General features: G+C 42.0%; 1 protein-coding gene across 3 annotated transcripts in view; it reads left to right on the forward strand.

Annotated features, from left to right (window-relative positions):
* Positions 1 to 20,351, forward strand: part of fars2 (phenylalanyl-tRNA synthetase 2, mitochondrial) — a 295,775-nt gene that overhangs the window by 212,808 nt on the left and 62,616 nt on the right. For all 3 annotated transcript variants that reach the window (XM_041968862.1, XM_041968861.1, XM_041968860.1), the window contains exons 9-10: positions 7,206 to 7,366; positions 16,845 to 17,020. In XM_041968862.1, coding sequence (XP_041824796.1) covers positions 7,206 to 7,366; positions 16,845 to 17,020 — 337 coding nt within the window. The remainder of the gene's footprint in view (positions 1 to 7,205; positions 7,367 to 16,844; positions 17,021 to 20,351) is intronic.

Here is a 20,351-nt window from a genome sequence, read left to right on the forward strand (position 1 = left end):
TTTGAAGAAATGTTTTGAGGGAATGAGAAATTTGCTTTTAATTTGTTCGAAAGACATGAGAGTATCATTCCTGTAAAGGTCAGATATTGTTTTAATGCCTTGATCGAACCAGAATTTGAAACCAGCATCAGCTCTGCCAGGAAGAAAATTATTATTCCCAAATATAGGCGTGAACCTAGACAGAGGCATCATTTCTCCCAAGTAGTCATGTATATCATACCAGATCTTAATGGTATTCTTCAGGAAAGGATTCTTTGTTTGTTTAATCAAAATTTTTCTGTCAGCAGAGTAAAGGTATAGATTAAGAGGGATTTTAATATTTACCGATTCCATTGAGACCCAAGCAGGGGAATGCTCGTGCACAAAATAGAACATTGCAGCTCTGATTTGGGCGGCCCAAAAGTACCAGGTTAAGTTAGGGAGTTGTAGCCCCCCTCTGTCATATGGAAGATATAGTAAGGAAAGTCTGAGTCTTGGGCTCCTGTTGTTCCAAATGAAATTCCTAAATAATTTTTGCAGATTTACAAAAAAGATTTTGGTGGGGAGAGTGGTATTGACTGAAATAAGTAAAGATATTTGGGCAAAACTGCCATTTTTAATATGTTAATACGACCAATCAAAGATATAGGTAATTTCATCCATCTATTTAGAAGTTGTGTAACTGACTCAGTTAAAGTGTCAAAATTACATGCAACAATGTTCTCAATGGAAGGGGTAACTTTCACACCTAAATAAGTAAAGCCCTGTCCAGAGAGCAAGAAAGGGGTGTTTATTATAGGGTTTTGTTGCTCATTCTCGTTCAGGTATAGTATTTCAGATTTACTGAAATTGATTTTGTAACCAGAAAAGGCACTGAATGTATCTATAATTTTCAATATGGATGGTATTGACGCCTTTAATTGAGAACAAAACAAAATCACATCATCTGCGTATAAGGCGATACGGTGTTCTGTGTCAACTATTTTAATTCCTGAAATATCTTTGTGCCCGCGAATGGCCATTGCCAAAGGCTCAATTGCCAGAGTGAACAAGAGGGGCGACAGGGGGCACCCTTGTCGGGTTCCTCTACAGAGTTTAAAAGGGGCAGAGAAAAAGCCATTGGTCAAAATTTCAGCCTGGGGATCAGAGTATAGTAGTTCAATCCATTTTAAAAAAATGTTCTTTATACCAAATTTTTTCAAAACTTCGAATAGGTATTGCCATTCGATCCTATCGAAGGCTTTCTCCGCATCCATCGAGACCAAGGCATTGTCCCTGCTCCCACCTTTCTCATAAATGATATTCAAGACCCTACGTATATTGTGGAACCCCTGCCGCCCCTGTATAAAACCACCCTGATCTGCATGTATCATCTCAGGTAAAAGTTTCTCCAGTCTTAGGGCTAATAATTTGCAAAGTATTTTGTAATCATAATTCAACAGAGAAATTGGTCTATATGAGCTACAACATGTTGCTGCCTTATTTGGTTTTAATAACAGGGTGATTGTCGCCACCTTAAGTGAGGGGGGGAGAACCCCATGAGTAAATGATTCTTGATACATATCTAATAAGGGTTGAGACAATTTATCCTTAAATATTTTGTATATTTCAATAGGTATTGCATCAGGTCCAGGGGTTTTACCCCCTTTCATGTTGCCTATAGCTGAGCTGATTTCTTCCAATGTTATACTAATATCTAGGTCAGTTAAATCATTTCTTTGCAAAGTGGGAAAATCCAAATGATCCAAAAACTTTTCCTGTTTTGAAGCTGAACCTAGGTACTCCGATTTATATAGGTTTTTGTAAAAAACACAAAACGTATCATTAATTTGCTTGGGATCAGAGGTAATCTGTCCTTTATCTGCAAGTACAGAATTTATTGTTCTTTCTGTTTGCATCTGTTTAATACGCCATGCCAAAATTTTGCTCGCCTTTTCACCTTGCTCATAATATGACTGTCTCAGTCTCAGTAAACTCTTTGTGGCTTTATTCACAGAAAGGGTATTGTACTTTGCTCTGAGTTTATTCAATTCCAAAATTAGAGAGTTAGAAGCACTTCTAAATATTTTATCTTCAACATCTTTAATTTTTTCCTCCAGTTGCACCATTTCTAGCTGGGATTTTTTATATTTAAAATTAGTAAAGCTCATCATTTGTCCCCTCAAAAAGGCTTTAAAGGCTTCCCATTTTGTACTTGCAGTAGTTTGGTTTTTATTATGTTCAAAATAGTCATCTATTTGCTTTCCGATGTATTCCAAAAACTCTGGATCTTTAAGCCAAAAAGACTGAAGTCGCCACCTACTGGTGAACCGCGGTAAATCTGGTAGGGTTAATTGAAAAGAAATGGTGGAATGATCAGATATAACAATACTGTCATACCATGAATTAGTAACCAAGGGAACCAAGCTTGCAGAGACTAAAAAATAATCAATCCTCGAGAAGGTGCGAAAAGCACTGGAGTAACAAGAAAAAGCAACTTCATCTGGATGCATACTTCTCCAAATATCAACCAGGTTGAATTCAGCCATAGAGTGTAGAATCTCCTTTTATGAGTGTTTATGAGCAGTGTCAACTCCTGTTGATCTGTCAATAATGGGGTATAGCGTACAATTAAAATCTCCCCCTATAATGAGATACCCAGAAAGTGGGGCAAGGGACAAAAACAAGTTCCTAAAAAATGAGGGGTTGTCATTATTAGAGCCATATATATTTACAAGGTTTAGTCTGTGATAGGATGTCTCACATTCCACAATAAGAAACCTGCCAAAGTGGTCATTAGTAATATTAATAAGATTAAATGGTACACTATTGCGAATAAGTGTAATTACACCCCTAGATTGAGAGCTGAATGAGGCGTAAAAAACATGACCGGGCCAACGTCTCTTTACTTTAACAATATCTTCAGCAGTTAAGTGGGTCTCTTGTAAAAATATAACCTGAGCTTTTATTTCTCTAATTCTGTTCATAACCTGCTTCAACTTTACCAATCTATTCAACCCCCTTACATTCCATGAAGTTATTTTGAGATCTGAAAGTGGCTGCATTTATATAAGGGGATAGGACAATACGTGTCTGCCATAAAAGAGGGAGGGGAAGGGGAAGTGAGAAACACTGGTGCAAAGTAAAAGTAAAACTGTGAACACATCTGAACCCTTGAACATGATAACAGAACCAAACATAGATGCACTAGCATACCCAACTAAATGCACCTAGCCCAACCTAACTTAGTGTAGACAAAGCTATTAGGCTCCGCTGATCCACCGGCAACTAGCCTAATAGAGGAGCAGCAAAACTAGCAGCAAACAAACCAAAGCAGAGACACTCCGATCATGGGTGAAAAAAAAAAAAAAAAAAAAAATTGAGATTGGACCAAAATGCATATTTATGTACACACTTGTGGAATTTACAAGTCCACACAGATTGGAGTCATGCTTAAAATAAAAATAAATCAAAGTCTTATGTACCACCAAACTCAAAAAGTTTAAGTCTGATTATGTCTCCTCAGCCCTTTGTTACAGCTTACCTCCAGGTATGAGGTGAGTCATAACGTAATCCAGTCAATGATCATAAACCCGTTCTTGTTTACCAGTAGGCGATCCATTTCTACATGTCAAGCTTCGTCGTCCCTCTCTCCGTTCCCGTCCTTTTTTAGTTGTTGTACGAAGAGATCTGCCTCAGAGGGGGTGTCAAAAACTCGACGCTTCCCCCGATGGGTGATCAGCATCTTGGCAGGGTGAATGATACCGAAGCGCAGGTCCGGAATGCCAAGAGCCACCAGTTGATTTTTAACTGGGTCAAACAGCCTCCTCTGCTTGCGGAGCTCCACTGAAAAATCTGGGAAGAACATGACTTTCTTGTCTTTATAGATCACGGTGCTCTTCATCCTGGCAGCTTTCATGACTTGAACTTTATCAGAAAAGTCCAGAAACTTCATAATCACTTCTCGAGGGCGTGCTTGGTTTACTGTCGAGTCAGCATCGCGTGGTCTGCCGAGTCGGTGCGCCCTCTCAGTTCGTAATGGTCCAGGGAAGTTTCCGGCTCCAAGCACCTCCGGAATCCACTTAGCCAGGAAAATACACAAGTCCTTCCCTTCTTCCCTCTCTGGTAGCGCCACTAAGCGCACATTGTTTCGACGACTGTGATTTTCCAGCTCTTCAACCTTCCGTATTAACGATGCTAGCTCTGCTTTCATGGTGCCATTAGCAACCTTCAGTGTACCAATGTCATCTTCATTCGTACCAATTCTGTCCTCCGCCAGAGAGACTCGGGCTGCCATTAACTTTATGTCAGCCCTCACTGCTTTTATTTCAGTGAGCATCGTGTCAAATCTTTTCCCCAGGTCTTCCTGCATCAACCGAAGAGCAGATGTCGGAACCGTTTCACTAGCATTAGCCACCTCAGTTAGCCCGTCTGTAGCAGTGTGGCTAGCTTGTTGTTCACCATCCCGAACAGAGTCCAACTTCTGTAATTTTGCAGGATTCTTGACCGGTTTAGGAGGCATTGTGGTTGTTTCTTTTTTTTTTTGAATCAAAGTAGGTTACGAAATTGAGGGATATTCAATGAAATAGGTAGTTAAGTCTTCAAAGTTTCGGAGCGTCTCTGCCACGCGTCCGCTCAGCAGTGAACCATAGCTGAATCCTTGAATCCACTATAAGGGATCAAATATTAGACCTTTAATCCTTGTAATAGTTGTGATAGTTGGCTGACTTCTTAACTGAGTTACTATGGCTGTTGAAGTACAAGTCTGATTTTATTTTGAGTCCAGTTTTGTTTAGTGTTTTTTAACATTAACATTTGACGTTAGACCACATGCTGTTTTAAATGGCTAAAAAAAAAAGATGTTTATGTCTTTGTTGTTAATTTGTTAAAAACACTTGAGTGCTTGTAGGGGATCATAATTGTTGGGGATATGCATGTTTTTGTCTGATCTAGATTCCTACAGTAACATATTTTGCTGCTTTGTATAATCTGAGCAACTAGGAGCATTTAGATGTTGAAAAAAAGAAGCCCCAGTACAGAGCCCTGGGGAACACCACATGCCATTTTTATAGGCTCAGATTAGAGTGAAGCTTAACCTGTGCATTATTAAGACTGAAATGTTCCATACATTCCTGACTGTTAAGCTATGTGTCAGCCTGTTTTCATCTACACTGGCCAGTCAGTAAATAAATCATTTCCTGGCCACTCACTTGGCTTCTCAGTAGTTTTCATTTCTAGCTCAAGCTGAAGTGAGTGCTCCTCTTAAAGAAGTGTGTGTGTTGGAGATGGAATGATGGTGTTATTTAGATGTATGTATATGTATAACTCATGAGGATCTTTTGTTTAGGATCCACATCCACTGACTGAAGTCCTCCATCTTGTTTCTGATGAGTTTTTATGTATTGATGAAACTCTGACGTACTCGTTTTCATTTTGAAATGCTGTCAGCTAATTTTAATGTCACAGTCTTGTATTTATTTTCTTAATTATTTATCTATTCATAAATTTATTTTAAAATATTATTTATCTTTGTGTTTTTTACCAGCTCTCAGTCCTAAGCTGATAAGAGATAAAATAAAAAAGACTGAAGGTATCAGACATCCGGGTTCTGATTGACCATACAGGGTGTGCAGAATTATTAGGCAAGTTGTATTTTTGAGAATTAATTTTATTTTAGAACAACAACTATGTTCGCAATGAACACAAAAGACTCATAAATATCAAAGCTGAATATTTTTGGAAGTTGGAGTGGGGCTTTTTTAGTTTTAGTATCTTAGGAGGATATCTGTGTGTGCAGGTGACTATTACTGTGCATAATTATTAGGCAACTTAACAAAAACCACATATATACCCATTTCACTTATTTATTTTCACCAGGGAAACCAATATAACAACTCAAAATTTACAAATATACATTTCTGGCATTCAAAAACAAAACAAAAACAAATCAGTGACCAATATAACCACCTTTCTTTGCGAGGACACTCAAAAGCCTGCCATCCATAGATTCTGTCAGTGTCTTGATCTGTTCACGATCAACATTGCGTGCAGCAGCAACCACAGCCTCCCAGACCCTGTTCAGAGAGGTGTACTGTTTTCCCTCCCTGTAGATCTCACATTTGATGAGGGACCACAGGTTCTCTATGAGGTTAAGATCAGGTGAACAACCATGTCATTATTTTTTCTTCTTTTAGACCTTTTCTGGCCAGCCACGCAGTGGAGTACTTGGATGCGTGTGATGGAGCATTGTCCTGCATGAAAATCATGTTCTTTGTGAACGATGCTGACTTCTTCCTGTACCACTGCTTGAAGAAGGTGTCTTCCAGAAACTGGCAGTAGGACTGGGAGTTGAGCTTGACTCCATCCTCAACCCGAAAAGGTCCCACAAGCTCATCTTTGATGATACCAGCCCATACCTGTATCCCACCTCCACCTTGCTGGCGTCTGAGTCGGAGTGGAGCTCTCTGCCCTGTACTGATCCAGCCACGGGCCCATCCATCTGGCCCATCAAGACTCACTCTCATTTCATCAGTCCATAAAACCTTAGAAAAATCAGTCTTATGATATTTCTTGGCCCAGTCTTGACGTTTTATCTTGTGTGTCATGTTCAGTGGTGGTCGTTTTTCAGCCTTCCTTACCTTGGCCATGTCCCTGAGTATTGCACACCTTGTGCTTCTTGGCACTCCAGTGATGTTGGAGCTCTGAAATATGGCAAAACTGGTGGCCAATGGCATCTTGGTAGCTTCACGCTTGATTTTCCTCAGTTCATGGGCAGTTATTTTGCACCTTGTTTTTTTAACACGCTTCTTGCGACCCTGTTGACTATTTTGAATGAAACGCTTGATTGTTCGATGATCACGCCTCAAAAGCTTGGCAATTTTAAGAGTGCTGCATCCCTCTGCAAGACATCTCACTGTTTTTGACTTTTCAGAGTCCGTCAAATCTCTCTTCTGACCCATTTTGCCAAAGGAATGGAAGTTGCCTAATAATTATGCACACCTGATATAGGGTGTTGATGTCATTAGACCACACCCCTTCTCATTGCAGAGATGCACATCACCTGATATGCTTAATTGGTAGTAGGCTTTCAAGCCTGTACCGGTTGGAGTAGAACAACATGCATAAAGAGGATGATGTGATCAAAATACTCATTTGCCTAATAATTCTGCACACACTGTAAGTCCTACTTAAATGTAAACTGTTTTGTTGGTTTGTCTGTCTATATTTTTACGTGTCTGTTTTTGCAGTTGGCGCAGAGAATAAACTGGGCTGGGCGTTCGGTTTGGGCCTGGAGAGGCTGGCCATGGTCCTGTATAGTATCCCAGACATCCGGCTGTTCTGGAGTCAGGATGAACGCTTCCTCAAGCAGTTCAGAGTGGAGGACATCCAGCAGCCCATCTGCTTCCAGGTACTGACCCGAACACCTGATCAGTTCCTCATAATCAGAGCTGATGTTTTTCTGCTGCACGACAATAATATCCCTGATTTATATATGATAAAACATTTAATCCTGATCACTTTCACATGTGCATATGACGAAACTGTACAATGAGGCTTTTTTCACTTCTCTTCCTGACTCTTTTTTTAAATTTTACTTCCACTTTTCTCTGGCATTTCTCTGCTTCAACTGAACGCTCCCACATTATCATTGTGGTTTGTGTGTTTGCATGCATATGGGTGTGCGTTATCCCCAGATCATCTATTAAAAAAAAGTCAGTCTCTTCTGTCTGTTAAGAGAAATAGGTCAGTTTTACCAAGGCAAAACTGTACAGTCACATCAGTTCCAAAAAATCTATGTTAAAACCTATTTCTGTAGGTTCAGTATCTTTTTAAAGTCCTGAATCTGCAAACCAGCTCCTGGGGTACAGTCATCAGCGTGGCGTGTTGCTGCACGCTGATGAAGTGAAGATGAATTCCAGATTTTGTTGTCTGTTTTTGCAGAGACGACATTCAGAGTGAATCTGACACCGTCGTTGTTTTGATGAGCCAGCAGGCAGATCTGCTGAGACTCTCTCGGGCTTTAGGCTCTGCTAAGAAAACACAGTGCACTGGAAGAACTTTTCCCCCACATATCTTCTGTTCCTGCATATTAGTTGAGAATTACAGATCAGCACAAGTTTAGCAGCTGCAGTAAAAAGAGCACAGAGAGTGTAGATGTGGAGGTGTCACAGCTTCTTGTCCAAAGGAATCAATATCTGGCTCCTTGTCTTTGATGGCATCACACGGTGACAGAATAAGCAGCAACACTGCAAAAATGAGAAAGTTACCAGAACTTAAGATTTCAAGACAACTGTCTACACTATGCCACTATGCCAAAGTTTCAAAGAAAATGGCCTCTAGGTATCCCAGCTAATTAGTTTTAGATAATTCATCATTCACATGTATGAAAACTTGACATTTAGAAAAATAAGTTCTGCCAGCTCATTAAATTTTGTTACTTATTTAACCAAACCACAAAACTTTCTTCTGCAACTATTCAACCAATTCATCATTTGCATTTTAAAATCTAACCAGTAATACCTGTCTAACCAACAACTGGCTGATGTGAGCCACCACCACCTTCAACTGAAATCAAGACTAAGTTGTGCAGCTACTTCGCCACCAACCAACTAATTCCCCACAGAACTCCCTACCTGTTTTCCCTCAACCAATCAGCAACCAGCGGCATTTATAACCAACTCCTTTGTTAGAGTCTCTGTTCAACCAACAAACCATGTGGAGAGAAACATGTAATCAGCCAATTACTGACGTGGTTCAACCTTCCTACTTACTCACCCAACAAATGTACAAACAACCAACTACCTTTCAGCAGGTCCAACCAGCCAGGTACCCTCCAATTCTGCCAACAAGTCACATTGTCGGTATGGTGTTAGTCCAATCAAGGCCAAACCAGGAGTGTTACCCCTCATTTCCACTGGGTGTGCATGCGCCATGTTACGGCTAACATGTAAATTATTGTAAAGGCAATAATAATAATAATAATAATAATAATTTAATACTTTTAAAAAGTCTAACCATGAAAACCTTCAACTGGAGCTATACCAGATTGATGTCAGTGCTATATTATACTATGTGTCATGTGCTGTTTTATAAGCTTCGAGCTTCTGAGGGAGTCCTTCCTTCACAATGAAACATGGTAGGAACAATATATAGTTTCTATGTGTGAAATTATGGAAATAAATCAAATCAAATGAAAATCAACATAGCTAGATACTCTGGTTACAGGTCAGTGATTCCTGCTAGTATGTACTTCTATAGACTCAAATGGGTTTTGGGGCTGTGCACATGCTTCACAATAACATCTTTTTGTAAAAACAGCTAAATGTAAGTGTATGTTAATGGAGCAGAATTCCCAGGGAAGCTGCTCTCATTCCCTTTTTTGTGTTTCTTTTGACAGAGGGCTAAACTTGTCACAAACTGAGAGAAAAGCTGCTTATTAAGAATATGTGTCAGCTCACTCAAACTATTTTCAGGACGGCGCTTTGCTTTAAAAAAAATCTGAATTTTATAACCTCAGCACCATCTGGGAGAATCACTGTTAAAGTAACTGAAAGTTTACATCCTTTCAGTAAATTCAGTGGCTCTTACATAAATCATGATTTGCCAACATAGAAAGTTCCGTCTGTCTATCCATCCATCCATCCATCCATCCATCCATCCATCAATCAGCTTCCTGGCCACCTCTTTAACCTTCCCTGGGGGAATCCTGAGGTGTTCTCAATCCAGTTGAGAGTCATTGTCTCTTCAGAGTGTCTTGGGTCTTCCCCCAGGTCTCCTCCAAGTGGGAGCTGTCCAGGAGGCATCCTAAGTAGATGCTCGAGCCACCTCATATGGTTCCTCTGGATGTGAATGAGTAGCAGTTCTACTCTGAGCCCTTCCCGGATCTCATTCTTTTGGTCACTACCTACAGCTGGTGACCATAGGTGAGGGTAAGAACATAGCTCAGCCAGCAAATCGAAAGCTTTGCCTTTTGGCTCAGTTCCTTCATCATAACAAACTGATGCAGAGTCCGCATCACTGCAAACACTTAACAGATATGCATTTCGCTCTCCCACTCCATTATTCCCTCACTTATAGACAATACCCCGAAAATACTTGATCTCCTCCACTTGGGGCAGGATCTCATCCCTGCAGAGTGGATTGCTCTCTTTAGGTCGGTGATGGTGGTGGCCAAACTGAATAGCCAGGTTGAGTCCAACTCAGCTGTGTGTATTACTATTTCAGCTGACTCCTACAGTTGACCTACCAACAAACAAAACAACAAACCACCTACATGCCAAGCCCCCCAATGAACCACATTTTATTAAACCTACCCAGCCAACCACTAGCCTGAGCTGCCATCCAACCATCTTCTTATGCAACCCATCAATCACTCTTTAATGTTTCCTACTCTTTTATTTTTCTTTTAGACTCCATACCCTCTAATCCCTCCTGAGAGTCTGTTTGTGTGTTCTAGCCTCTTGACCTCATGTATAAAACATTTTGACAGGGGGGGCTCACATCAGCTAGCACCAGTCACTCCCCTGACCCCACCACCATCATCATCATCACACACACACCGACAGTGGGGTGTGTGCAAGTTCACACAGCGGTTATTCTGTCCCTGCTAAAGGTCCTGTTTGTCGACTCTCGTCTTCGCTAATGAAGAACATTTTAAGTGACTGTTGGAGGGCAGAGAAGAGAGGGAGAAAGGGGAGGAAGATGGAGGAAAGAGTAGAGTCAGATAATAGATTCAGAGGAGAAGGATGGATTAAAACAGAAACAGGTAGGAAGGAGAAGATGTTAAAGATGGGTGTGCCGACCATCTAAAGGAGTGATTGTCAACCTTTTTGAGCCACGACCTTCAAGATAACATACGTTTTTATAATGATATGGAAACCCCCTGAAATCGTTTTGGGACCCCCCCATGGGAGTCCCGACCCCCAGTTTGAGAAAGGCTGGTCTAAAGGGTTGATGGGGAAAACATTTGTACACACAACAAATTTACAGTGGTTAAATTGGAAGAAAGGAGATGCTTAATAGATAGTAATTAGCACTGTTTCAGGTTTGGGCGGGAAGTAAGAACAAAGAAATGGGAGGAATGTCTACAGGAAGAAAATGTAGAAAAGATGGGATGATGAAAGAAAAACATGAATGGAAGGGGTGGGCATCAATAGAAAGTAAAGAAATAAAGAAAAAATGTCCTTAGTTCAGAGTAGAAAGTGATGATCAAAGAGGGAACAAGGGAGAGAAAAAGATGGAAAGAACTGAGGAAAGGACAGGGGTGATTAAAGGAAACATGGATGATAGGAACAAAAAATAAATATGAAGAGAAGAGAGGAAATGAGTCAGATGGTAAAAAGGAAATAGGAAGTTAAAGATAAAAGAGGATTCTGACAAGAAAGGAAGGTAGCCAACAGGTATCTAAAAACACATAATAGTGTTAAAATAAACACAGAGGGATGGAGGGTTTGGATGGACCTTGTGGTCCTGCTGCTGCCCACCCTGCTACCCCCTTGGTTTTATTGATGAACCCGGTTCCTCCAGAGGGACTGGGGGAACACAGCTCATCTCCTGCCCTGGGTCAGTGCACATCTCCTGGGCCGAGACTTTTCACTTCACCCCCTTAAACCTCACCGGCCCTGAGATCCACGGGTAATGAACTGTGACTGCCAGGCGCCAGACAGGAAACAGGTGTTTGTGTTTCCATGTTTGTACGCACACACACACACACACACACACACACACACACACAGTGAGAGGTAACCACGCAGCTTCCTCCTTTCATCTGCAGACAGATTTCTACAGCCAAGAGTAAGTGGACACCTCCATCCACCAACATTTATGTAATGTCATTGTTATGGGGGTTGTGGTAGCCTAGTGGTTACAGAGGTGGGCATGGGTCTGGAGAACCTGGGTTCAAGTCCCTGGGCTGGCAACTGAGGTAAACCCTGTGGGCCTCTGAGCAAGGCCCTCAACCTTCAACTGCTCCCCGGCACCAGAATCTGGTAGCCCATCCTAGCTCCTAGCAGCTCGGATGGGTTAAATGCAGGGAAAGAATTTCCATCTGGGGTTATTAATAAATAAATAACAATAATAAAAAATAATCACGACTATAGAGTATTTACCCAACCAACCAAACTGTCTTCATGTCTACAGTGGCGAACTGAAGATGAACTAATCTGGCTAAAGATAAATCACATAACATGTTAAATGATATTGATATGTTCTCCTCATGCATACATGGGTTCCCTCCAGGTGCTCCAGCTTCCTCCCACAGTCCAGGAACATGCATGTTAAGCCAACAGGTGTTTGTAAAGTGAACAAGCGGTTGTTTGTCTCCTCCTTCTGATGCAACTGAAGCATAATTACACATGTTTCTTAAAACTGGTTTGGTTTACTTTTTCCTTAAAATGCTGCACAACAAAAACAAACATTCTCAGCTTTCATTCAGTTGCACTTTGTCCAGGCAGCTGGTAAACAGCCAGTGGATGTACAATATATGACGGAATAGTAGTGTGTTCATTACAGTGATGGAGGTCGGTTACAGCTCCCAAATGGTTCTTCATATAATACTGCTTGGAGCGTGTAATTTATTTTAATTTAGCATTTATAATAGTTTGTGTTTCGGTAAGCAATTTCTATTTTTTTCCATAAAGCCTTATTTTTGTGCATTTTCTTACATAAAATGGTCCATGTTTAACATTTTAATCATTTAATCAAACCTTCAAATAAACAGTTGAACACAGAACCATTGCAAGCAAATCAAATAAACAAAGACCAAAGTCTTATTATTACACTTCATCTAAAATGAGTTTCATTTAACCCATTTCGCTCTCATCTGTTCAGCCTCCAGTATCATTGTAATGTAATGTGTTTGCATTTAATTCCAGCAACCCAGTCTCCAAGTCGCTTTGTGAACACGGTCTTTAAAACTACACTTGCTGACCCCTTCCTCCTTTTCCTCCTCTCGATGTGGAGGAGCAGCAGCTCTACTCTGAGCCCCTCCCGAATCACCGAGCTTCTCACCCTATCTCTAAGGGAGAGCCCGGCCACCCTGCGGAGAAAACTCATTTCGGCCGCTTGTACTCGCGATCTCATTCCAGGTGGAGTGAAGTAGTAGTGGGTCTTGTTCATAAAAACAAATAAGATAGAAAATACTAGAACTGTTTTGTTGGAAATTTGCAACATTAGTCATTAATAGCTGCTGAGTTATTTTCCTTCAAGTTGGACCAAAATATTCCTTTATAAATGTTAGCGTACGTTTTTGAGTAATCCTGCTAACAGACAAGTGAACAAACTGTAGAGACACAAAAGCTTGTTGTTGGTGGAGATGACAACCCAATTTAATCAACTACCCGTCCATCCCACCAATCAGTCACCAGTCAACATACCTGACCACCAACCAGCTGCACTAACATGTTCATTTACTCCGTGTCCCGGTTATTCTGCATGCAGCATCTCAGTAAATAAAACATTTGGGTTTTAGTTTTTCTGTTGAAGATTCATCTAGCGGTGTTTCTCCTGTCTGTTAGATCACTGAAAACAATCTCACAGAGATTCCATCATTAGTTTCCAGGTGAGCTTCTTTAAATGAGGCTGTTCCACATCATGAAGTCCAAGGTCCAAGTTTCCATGCAGTCTGTTTCAAAGCCGCCACCATCATACCTGTGCCGAAGAAATCATCCCTATCCTCCTTCAATAACTACTTCCCTGCGGCACTGACGCCCATTATCATGAAGGGCTTTGAACAGCTGGTTCCCCCCCACCCCCACCATGGGACCCTTCCAGTTCACATACTGAGCTAAACGATCCACAGAGGATGCAATCTGCGCTGCCCTCCACCCACCTGGACAAAAAAAAAACTCCTCAGTCAGAGACCACAAGCAGTACGCGTTGGCAACAACACCTCAAGATGCATCACACTGAACACAGGGGCTCCCCAAGGCTGCGTGCTCAGCCCCCTGCTCTTCACCCTGCTGACACACCACTGCACAACAACCTACAGCACAAATCACCTGCTGAAGTTTGCAGACGACACAAGTCATCACCAAGGGCGACGAGACTCGCTACAGGAAAGAGGCGGATCTTCTGACCACGTGGTGCAGAGACAACAACCTCCTGCTGGACGTCAGCAAGACCAAGGAGATTGTTGTCAACTTCCAGAGAGGCACCACCCAACACCAACCACTGACCATCCATGCTGCTGTGGAGAGAGCAGCATCAAATTCCTGGAGGTGCACATCAGTGAAGACCTCTCCTGGACCACCAACACCACATCACTGACGAGGAAAGCCCAGCGGCGCCTCTACTTCCTGCGCTAACTCAAGCGGGCTAGAGCCCCGCCCCCATCGTTACCACATTCTACAGAGGAACCAATGAGAGCATCCTTTCCAGCTTCATCACTGTGTGGGCGGGAGCTGCAACGACTACAACAGGAGAGCTCTGCAGTGCATAGTGAACACAGCTGAAAGGATCATTGGTGCACCACCTCCCTCCCCGAAGGACATAAACACCACCCGCTTCGCCCACAAAGCCATCCCAATGGTGAGCAATGCAAGCCGCCCTGCACACAACCTGTTCAGCCTCCTGCTCTCTGGTAGGAGGTCTAGGAGCCTCCGTTCCCAAACCACCAGACTCACCAACAGCTTCATCCACCAGGCGGTCAGGATGCTGAACTCTCCCCTGAAACCCTCCTTCCACCAGCTAACCCCCCATAGAAAACCACTCTGGACTCTGAAACCCTCTAACCCACTAATGACTGTCCTGCACTACTATACACAACTTATACGTACAACTCTTTCCTTGTACATAGTACTACAACTTATATGTACAACTCTTTCCTTGTACATAGTACTACAACTTATATGTACAACTCTGCTGCTACTTTCAGATCATTGTGAACCTCGTACTGTTAGAGCTACAGTTAGCCTTAGGACCAGTTCATGCCTTCAGTCTTCACACTTTATTCATTATCACTATGCAGTGTGTGTTTTTTTATTGATAATATTTGAATAACAGTTTGAGTTGATTAGGAGAACGTTGCCTTATATTTTCAGAAGCATTTGTTTCAATTGGCAGTTTTATCAATTTGCAATAATAATTTTTGTTGTGTAATTTTTTATCTTTAATGGTTACGTCAGTGTTGAAATGTCCTGTCCTGTCTTCACCGCGGGACAGTGGGAAATGTAATCTTAGTTCCTTTGAATGTCTTGTACATGTGAAGAAATTGACAATAAAGCTGACTTTGAACTTTGAAAAAGAAAGATCTTTCAGCAAATGAAAAGTCCAAAATAGAGCAATGTCTTAAGAAAGGAATGAAAACTTTGGGCATTTCTGGAAAACTTTTGTAAGATCATTGTACCATAAAGAAATCAGTATGTGATTCAGAGAGCGAACGGGTTGGTTCAGATGAAGGCGAGGAAAGTCTCCATCAGGAAAATGCATCGTACTCAGCAACAGGAATCTGAAGCTGCTGGTGAACCTCTCCATGCCGGACACTCCAGAGGCTGCAGCTGTATCTGGGCCTTAGCCAGCGCTCAGAAAGAGAAATGTTTGCAGTGGCTCAGAAATACATGAAGACTAATTTTCTGTTTTATTCTGTGGAGAATGCTGTGCTACACTGATGGTGCTACACATCAGCAAGGTGGTGGTGGAGTGGTGGTTCGGGCTGGAATAATGTGGAGTGAGATGGCAGGACCCTTTAGGACAGGGGTGGCCAACGTCGGTTGGTCAACGTGCAGGGAAAACCTGCAGGATTATGGCTCTCGAGGACCGACATTGGCCACCCCTGCTTTAGGGTGTCCACTGTTAAATCCATTCAGTTTCTAACTGACCATTTCCTGCCATGGTATAAAAGGAAGAATTGTTCTTTCTGCAGTAAAGAGAACGCTGCATCCCATGCTGCAGACGTACCAGCAGAGTCTTTGGCTGATTTTGGTATAAAGGGAATAAAACCCGTGGTAGGGCCGCTATCATCCACTGGCCTCAACCCCACTGAGAACCTGTGGACCATCAATTAAAGGAAGATCTATGAGTGTGGGGGCAGTGGGCCTCCAAACAGCAACTCTGGGAGGAAATTCTGGTCTCCTCAATGAGATCCAGGTGGAAACCATCCATGGACAGTTCAGTGATGAAAGATGATGTCAGACGGACTCAGTGATAACAGAACTGGATCAAATAGAAATATGATCTCCTGCCTAAGGCAAATAACATGTCAGGTGAACATTTTAAGTTATTTAGACGTTTGGAAATTTTCTACAGAATATCTTTTGAATTTTGAATTCCAGGTTATAACCTGAAGTCATTTCTGATGAGTCACATGATTGATATTCACTATCATTCACACTGATTATTTAGGAAAAATGAACAGAAAAACAATATGAAGAATAATTTGGAAGGCAGTTTACATCTAAATAAGTATAAGAAAAACAATAACAGTAATCAGCTGTGCTCTGAGTGTTAGTCAAACACACCGACTGTATTTCCTGCTCAATATAAAACCAGTTTTGAACATTTCTAAGTGGAGTCCAGTATGCTTCAGGCCAGGAATAGGTTGTGATTGATAGTCTGCTACCCAGTGACGGAGTCTAGTTTCAACGGTTTTCAGAGCCACCACTCACCTGTAAATTCTGGTTTTTAAACGATAAAGTTGAGACATCAAAATGTGAGTTTACAAACCATCTGCATCAGAACCAGAGTCTACGCTGCTGCTTCCAAAGCTCGGTTATCATGGACCAATAGTCAGGTTGATCAGGGTTTAAAGGTGTGTATAGGAGGTAAATGTTCCTGTAAGAATGAACATGTCCTCTCCAGATAGAAAGAAAGAAAGAAAGAAAGAAAGAAAGAAAGAAAGAAAACAAACACCTCAGAATAAACAGTCATGTCCTCCATGTGTGTTTGTCCAGCCGCTCAGTAAGTTCCCGCCGCTCCACAACGACATCTCCTTCTGGCTGCCGGACGCTAAAGATGGTGGGACGGGTCTAGAGAGCTTCACTGAAAACGACTTGTACGACTTGGTTCGCTCCATCGGAGGAGACCTCGTGGAGAAAGTGTCGCTTGTGGACGAGTTCACACATCCAAAGTAAGAAAACACGCATCCAGCGGACGTTCCTTCATTCTGTCTGATCTGAAGGAGCTCCTGTAAACCAGAGTACACGCAGAGAAAGACGTGCACACGTCATTCTGCCTGTTCAAAGACGAGATTTTGATGTTTTTATTAATTTCATATTTGTTATCGGGATGTTTACATTGTCCATTTTAATGCATTTAATTGCTTTTTTTTTTTTTTTTAGTTTCTCACTGTTTTGTCTCAAGACCTAGAATAGTTTATCTAATTTAATCATTTTCTTGTGAGGATTTTAAAATATTGCTTCAGGAAAGGTTGTAATATTTAAATAAATAAAAGCTGTAAGCTCATAAAGAGGGAAGAACAACAATATGAAAGTCATATATGAGTAATGCAGCATAAAAACAAAATGAATTAAATGAATCCAGCAGCTTGTACAGCAGAGCAGCACCTGCACAGGTGACTGACATCATGAGACAAACAGCATAAATTTGAGATGGACACGTTCGTTTACCTCACAGGTCCACGCAGAACGGCAGCATTAGCTTTCTGCAGCTACACCGTGCAGTCATTAAACTTCATGAAACATCCCTCACAGGATCCTGACAGGCTCTTATTATTGCACCTGAACCACAAACATATTTATTCTTTGAGCAGAGGCTCCAAATGTGGAGTTCAGGTGCCAGCTGTCAATCTATGGCCACACAGTGGACATCAAAGCCTCCCACACTCCCCGAACACTTCATTAGGAACAGCTGTGCAGCCCGATGCTGTCCAGCAAACAACTCTGCCATGAACTTCACCTTCATAAGCTTCTGCTTGTTCTCTGCTTGTTGAAAGTGTCTGAAACGTAAAGATTTACTGATCAGTCGGTGGCAGTGTTACCTAGTTTCTCAAGTAAGATGTTTTATTTAAAGAAGAATATACACTAACATCCAGCTCCAATTCAACACCTTCAAAGTCTCATTGTACTCTGAAAAAAGCTTAGAACAAATAAATATTGAAGTTAATGGATGCATTCATAAACCAAAATGTTTCCTAAACCTTTGAAGATATCAGCTGAACACACTCGTGCTTTTTATACAACAGAAACAAAACTTTCTCAACAGCTGTCTGTGACGAAAGCCGAAACTCGTCTTCTGATCCTGTGGTGCTTTTCAGTTCTACTGTGGTGCTTTTGGGTTCTACTGTGGTGGTTTTGGGTTCTACTGTGGTGGTTTTGGGTTCTACTGTGATGCTTTTGGGTTCTACTGTGATGCTTTTGGGTTCTACTGTGGTGGTTTTGGGTTCTACTGTGGTGCTTTTGGGTTCTACTGTGATGCTTTTGGGTTCTACTGTGGTGGTTTTGGGTTCTACTGTGGTGCTTTTGGGTTCTACTGTGGGGCTTTTGGGTTCTACTGTGGTGCTTTTGGGTTCTACTGTGGGGCTTTTGGGTTCTACTGTGGTGCTTTTGGGTTCTACTCTGGTGCTTTTGGGTTCTACTGTGATGCTTTTGGGTTCTACTGTGGTGGTTTTGGGTTCTACTGTGGTGCTTTTGGGTTCTACTCTGGTGCTTTTGGGTTCTACTGTGATGCTTTTGGGTTCTACTGTGATGCTTTTGGGTTCTACTGTGGTGCTTTTGGGTTCTACTGTGGGGCTTTTGGGTTCTACTGTGGTGCTTTTGGGTTCTACTGTGGGGCTTTTGGGTTCTACTGTGGTGCTTTTGGGTTCTACTCTGGTGCTTTTGGGTTCTACTGTGATGCTTTTGGGTTCTACTGTGGTGCTTTTGGGTTCTACTCTGGTGCTTTTGGGTTCTACTGTGATGCTTTTGGGTTCCACTGTGATGCTTTTGGGTTCTACTGTGGGGCTTTTGGGTTCTACTGTGGTGCTTTTGGGTTCTACTCTGGTGCTTTTGGGTTCTACTGTGATGCTTTTGGGTTCTACTGTGATGCTTTTGGGTTCTACTGTGGTGGTTTTGGGTTCTACTGTGGTGGTTTTGGGTTCTACTGTGGGGCTTTTGGGTTCTACTGTGGTGCTTTTGGGTTCTACTGTGATGCTTTTGGGTTCTACTGTGGTGCTTTTGGGTTCTACTGTGGTGGTTTTTTCCTGCAGTCCCTCTTAGGTTTTTTACTTACTGCAGAGTAGTGGCACCCCGTATTTTCTAGTGCTGCTTGTATTCAGACTGAAGAAGTGATCTAGAAAAGTTGGAATTGGTAGCACCAACTTCAAGCTTTGATCAACCTCCACAGCTTCAAGGTGTGAACCCGGTATTACTCCCTGAACAAGTCGACCACTTACCTTCGGACTGCTTGAAGGTCAGACATCGTCGTGTTGAAGTGATGTTGACGTAAAGGAGTGGTGTTCCATATTTACTGACATTTAGTGATTGAATTACACATTACAACCAATTCAGTGTCTGGAGGAGAGATCGGCGCTACACAGCTTTTTCCTCCGAGACGCCGGTCGTTCCAGCTGAGTTCCACTGACGCATCATGTGCTAGCAGGCGGATACAAACACACCGGTGTTCAATGCACACTCTGGAAACGCTAGAAGACGTCATCGGAGGAAGAGACGAAAAGAAGAGAAAAGTCGAGGCAACATTAGACTCACTTTTAGCTGCTGGAGAGATCTGACTACAGATAATTAGCCATCGTTAGAGGCTATCTGAGAAAATCTGCGAAAGTACTGAAATAACTCACACTTCCTTTTCCAAACACGCTGGGAAACATTCAGTGGCTACAAATAAAACGGGAAAGCCATGTTGTTGATCCAGTGTTTGATTTGTCTCCTCTGAGCTTCTGTAGGAGGATGGGTGAGGGACAAAAAAAGCAACCTGCAAAAATATTTTGAAAAGGTAACGTTGAATATTTCTTTGCTAGTTAATACTTTCAGATGTGGCTGAAAACAGGCTGATGGTCCGACATTAAAGTCCTTTTGTTATGCTGCAGGCCAAATTTAGCCTTTAAAAGTTAAAAATCTAAAAAACAGAAGAACTTCTGCTCGGCTTAATAAGTGTAATCAGCATTTAAAATGAAAACGGCTCCTTTCCCATATTTGTGCTGGGAGGAGCCAAACATGAAAAGACTAAAGAGACTAAAGGGAATCCAACCAACATCACATTTATTCTGTCAGAGGTTTATGCGATGAGCAGCAGAGGTCAGCAGGAGACCTTGAGGCTCTGAGCTCGTCTTTAATCATGTAAATGAAGCAGAGGAGGATGTTTCTGAAGATGAAGATGATCTTGGAGCGGCAGCGGCTCAGGTGGTAGAGTGGGTGGCTAGTCTGTTAACGGGGGGTTGGCGATTGAAATTCTGCTTCACCCCAATCTGTTGCTGTGTCCTTGGGCAAGACTTCCTCCATGTTGGT

Source organism: Melanotaenia boesemani, chromosome 18, assembly GCF_017639745.1.
Source record: "Melanotaenia boesemani isolate fMelBoe1 chromosome 18, fMelBoe1.pri, whole genome shotgun sequence".
Lineage (NCBI taxonomy): Eukaryota > Metazoa > Chordata > Actinopteri > Atheriniformes > Melanotaeniidae > Melanotaenia > Melanotaenia boesemani.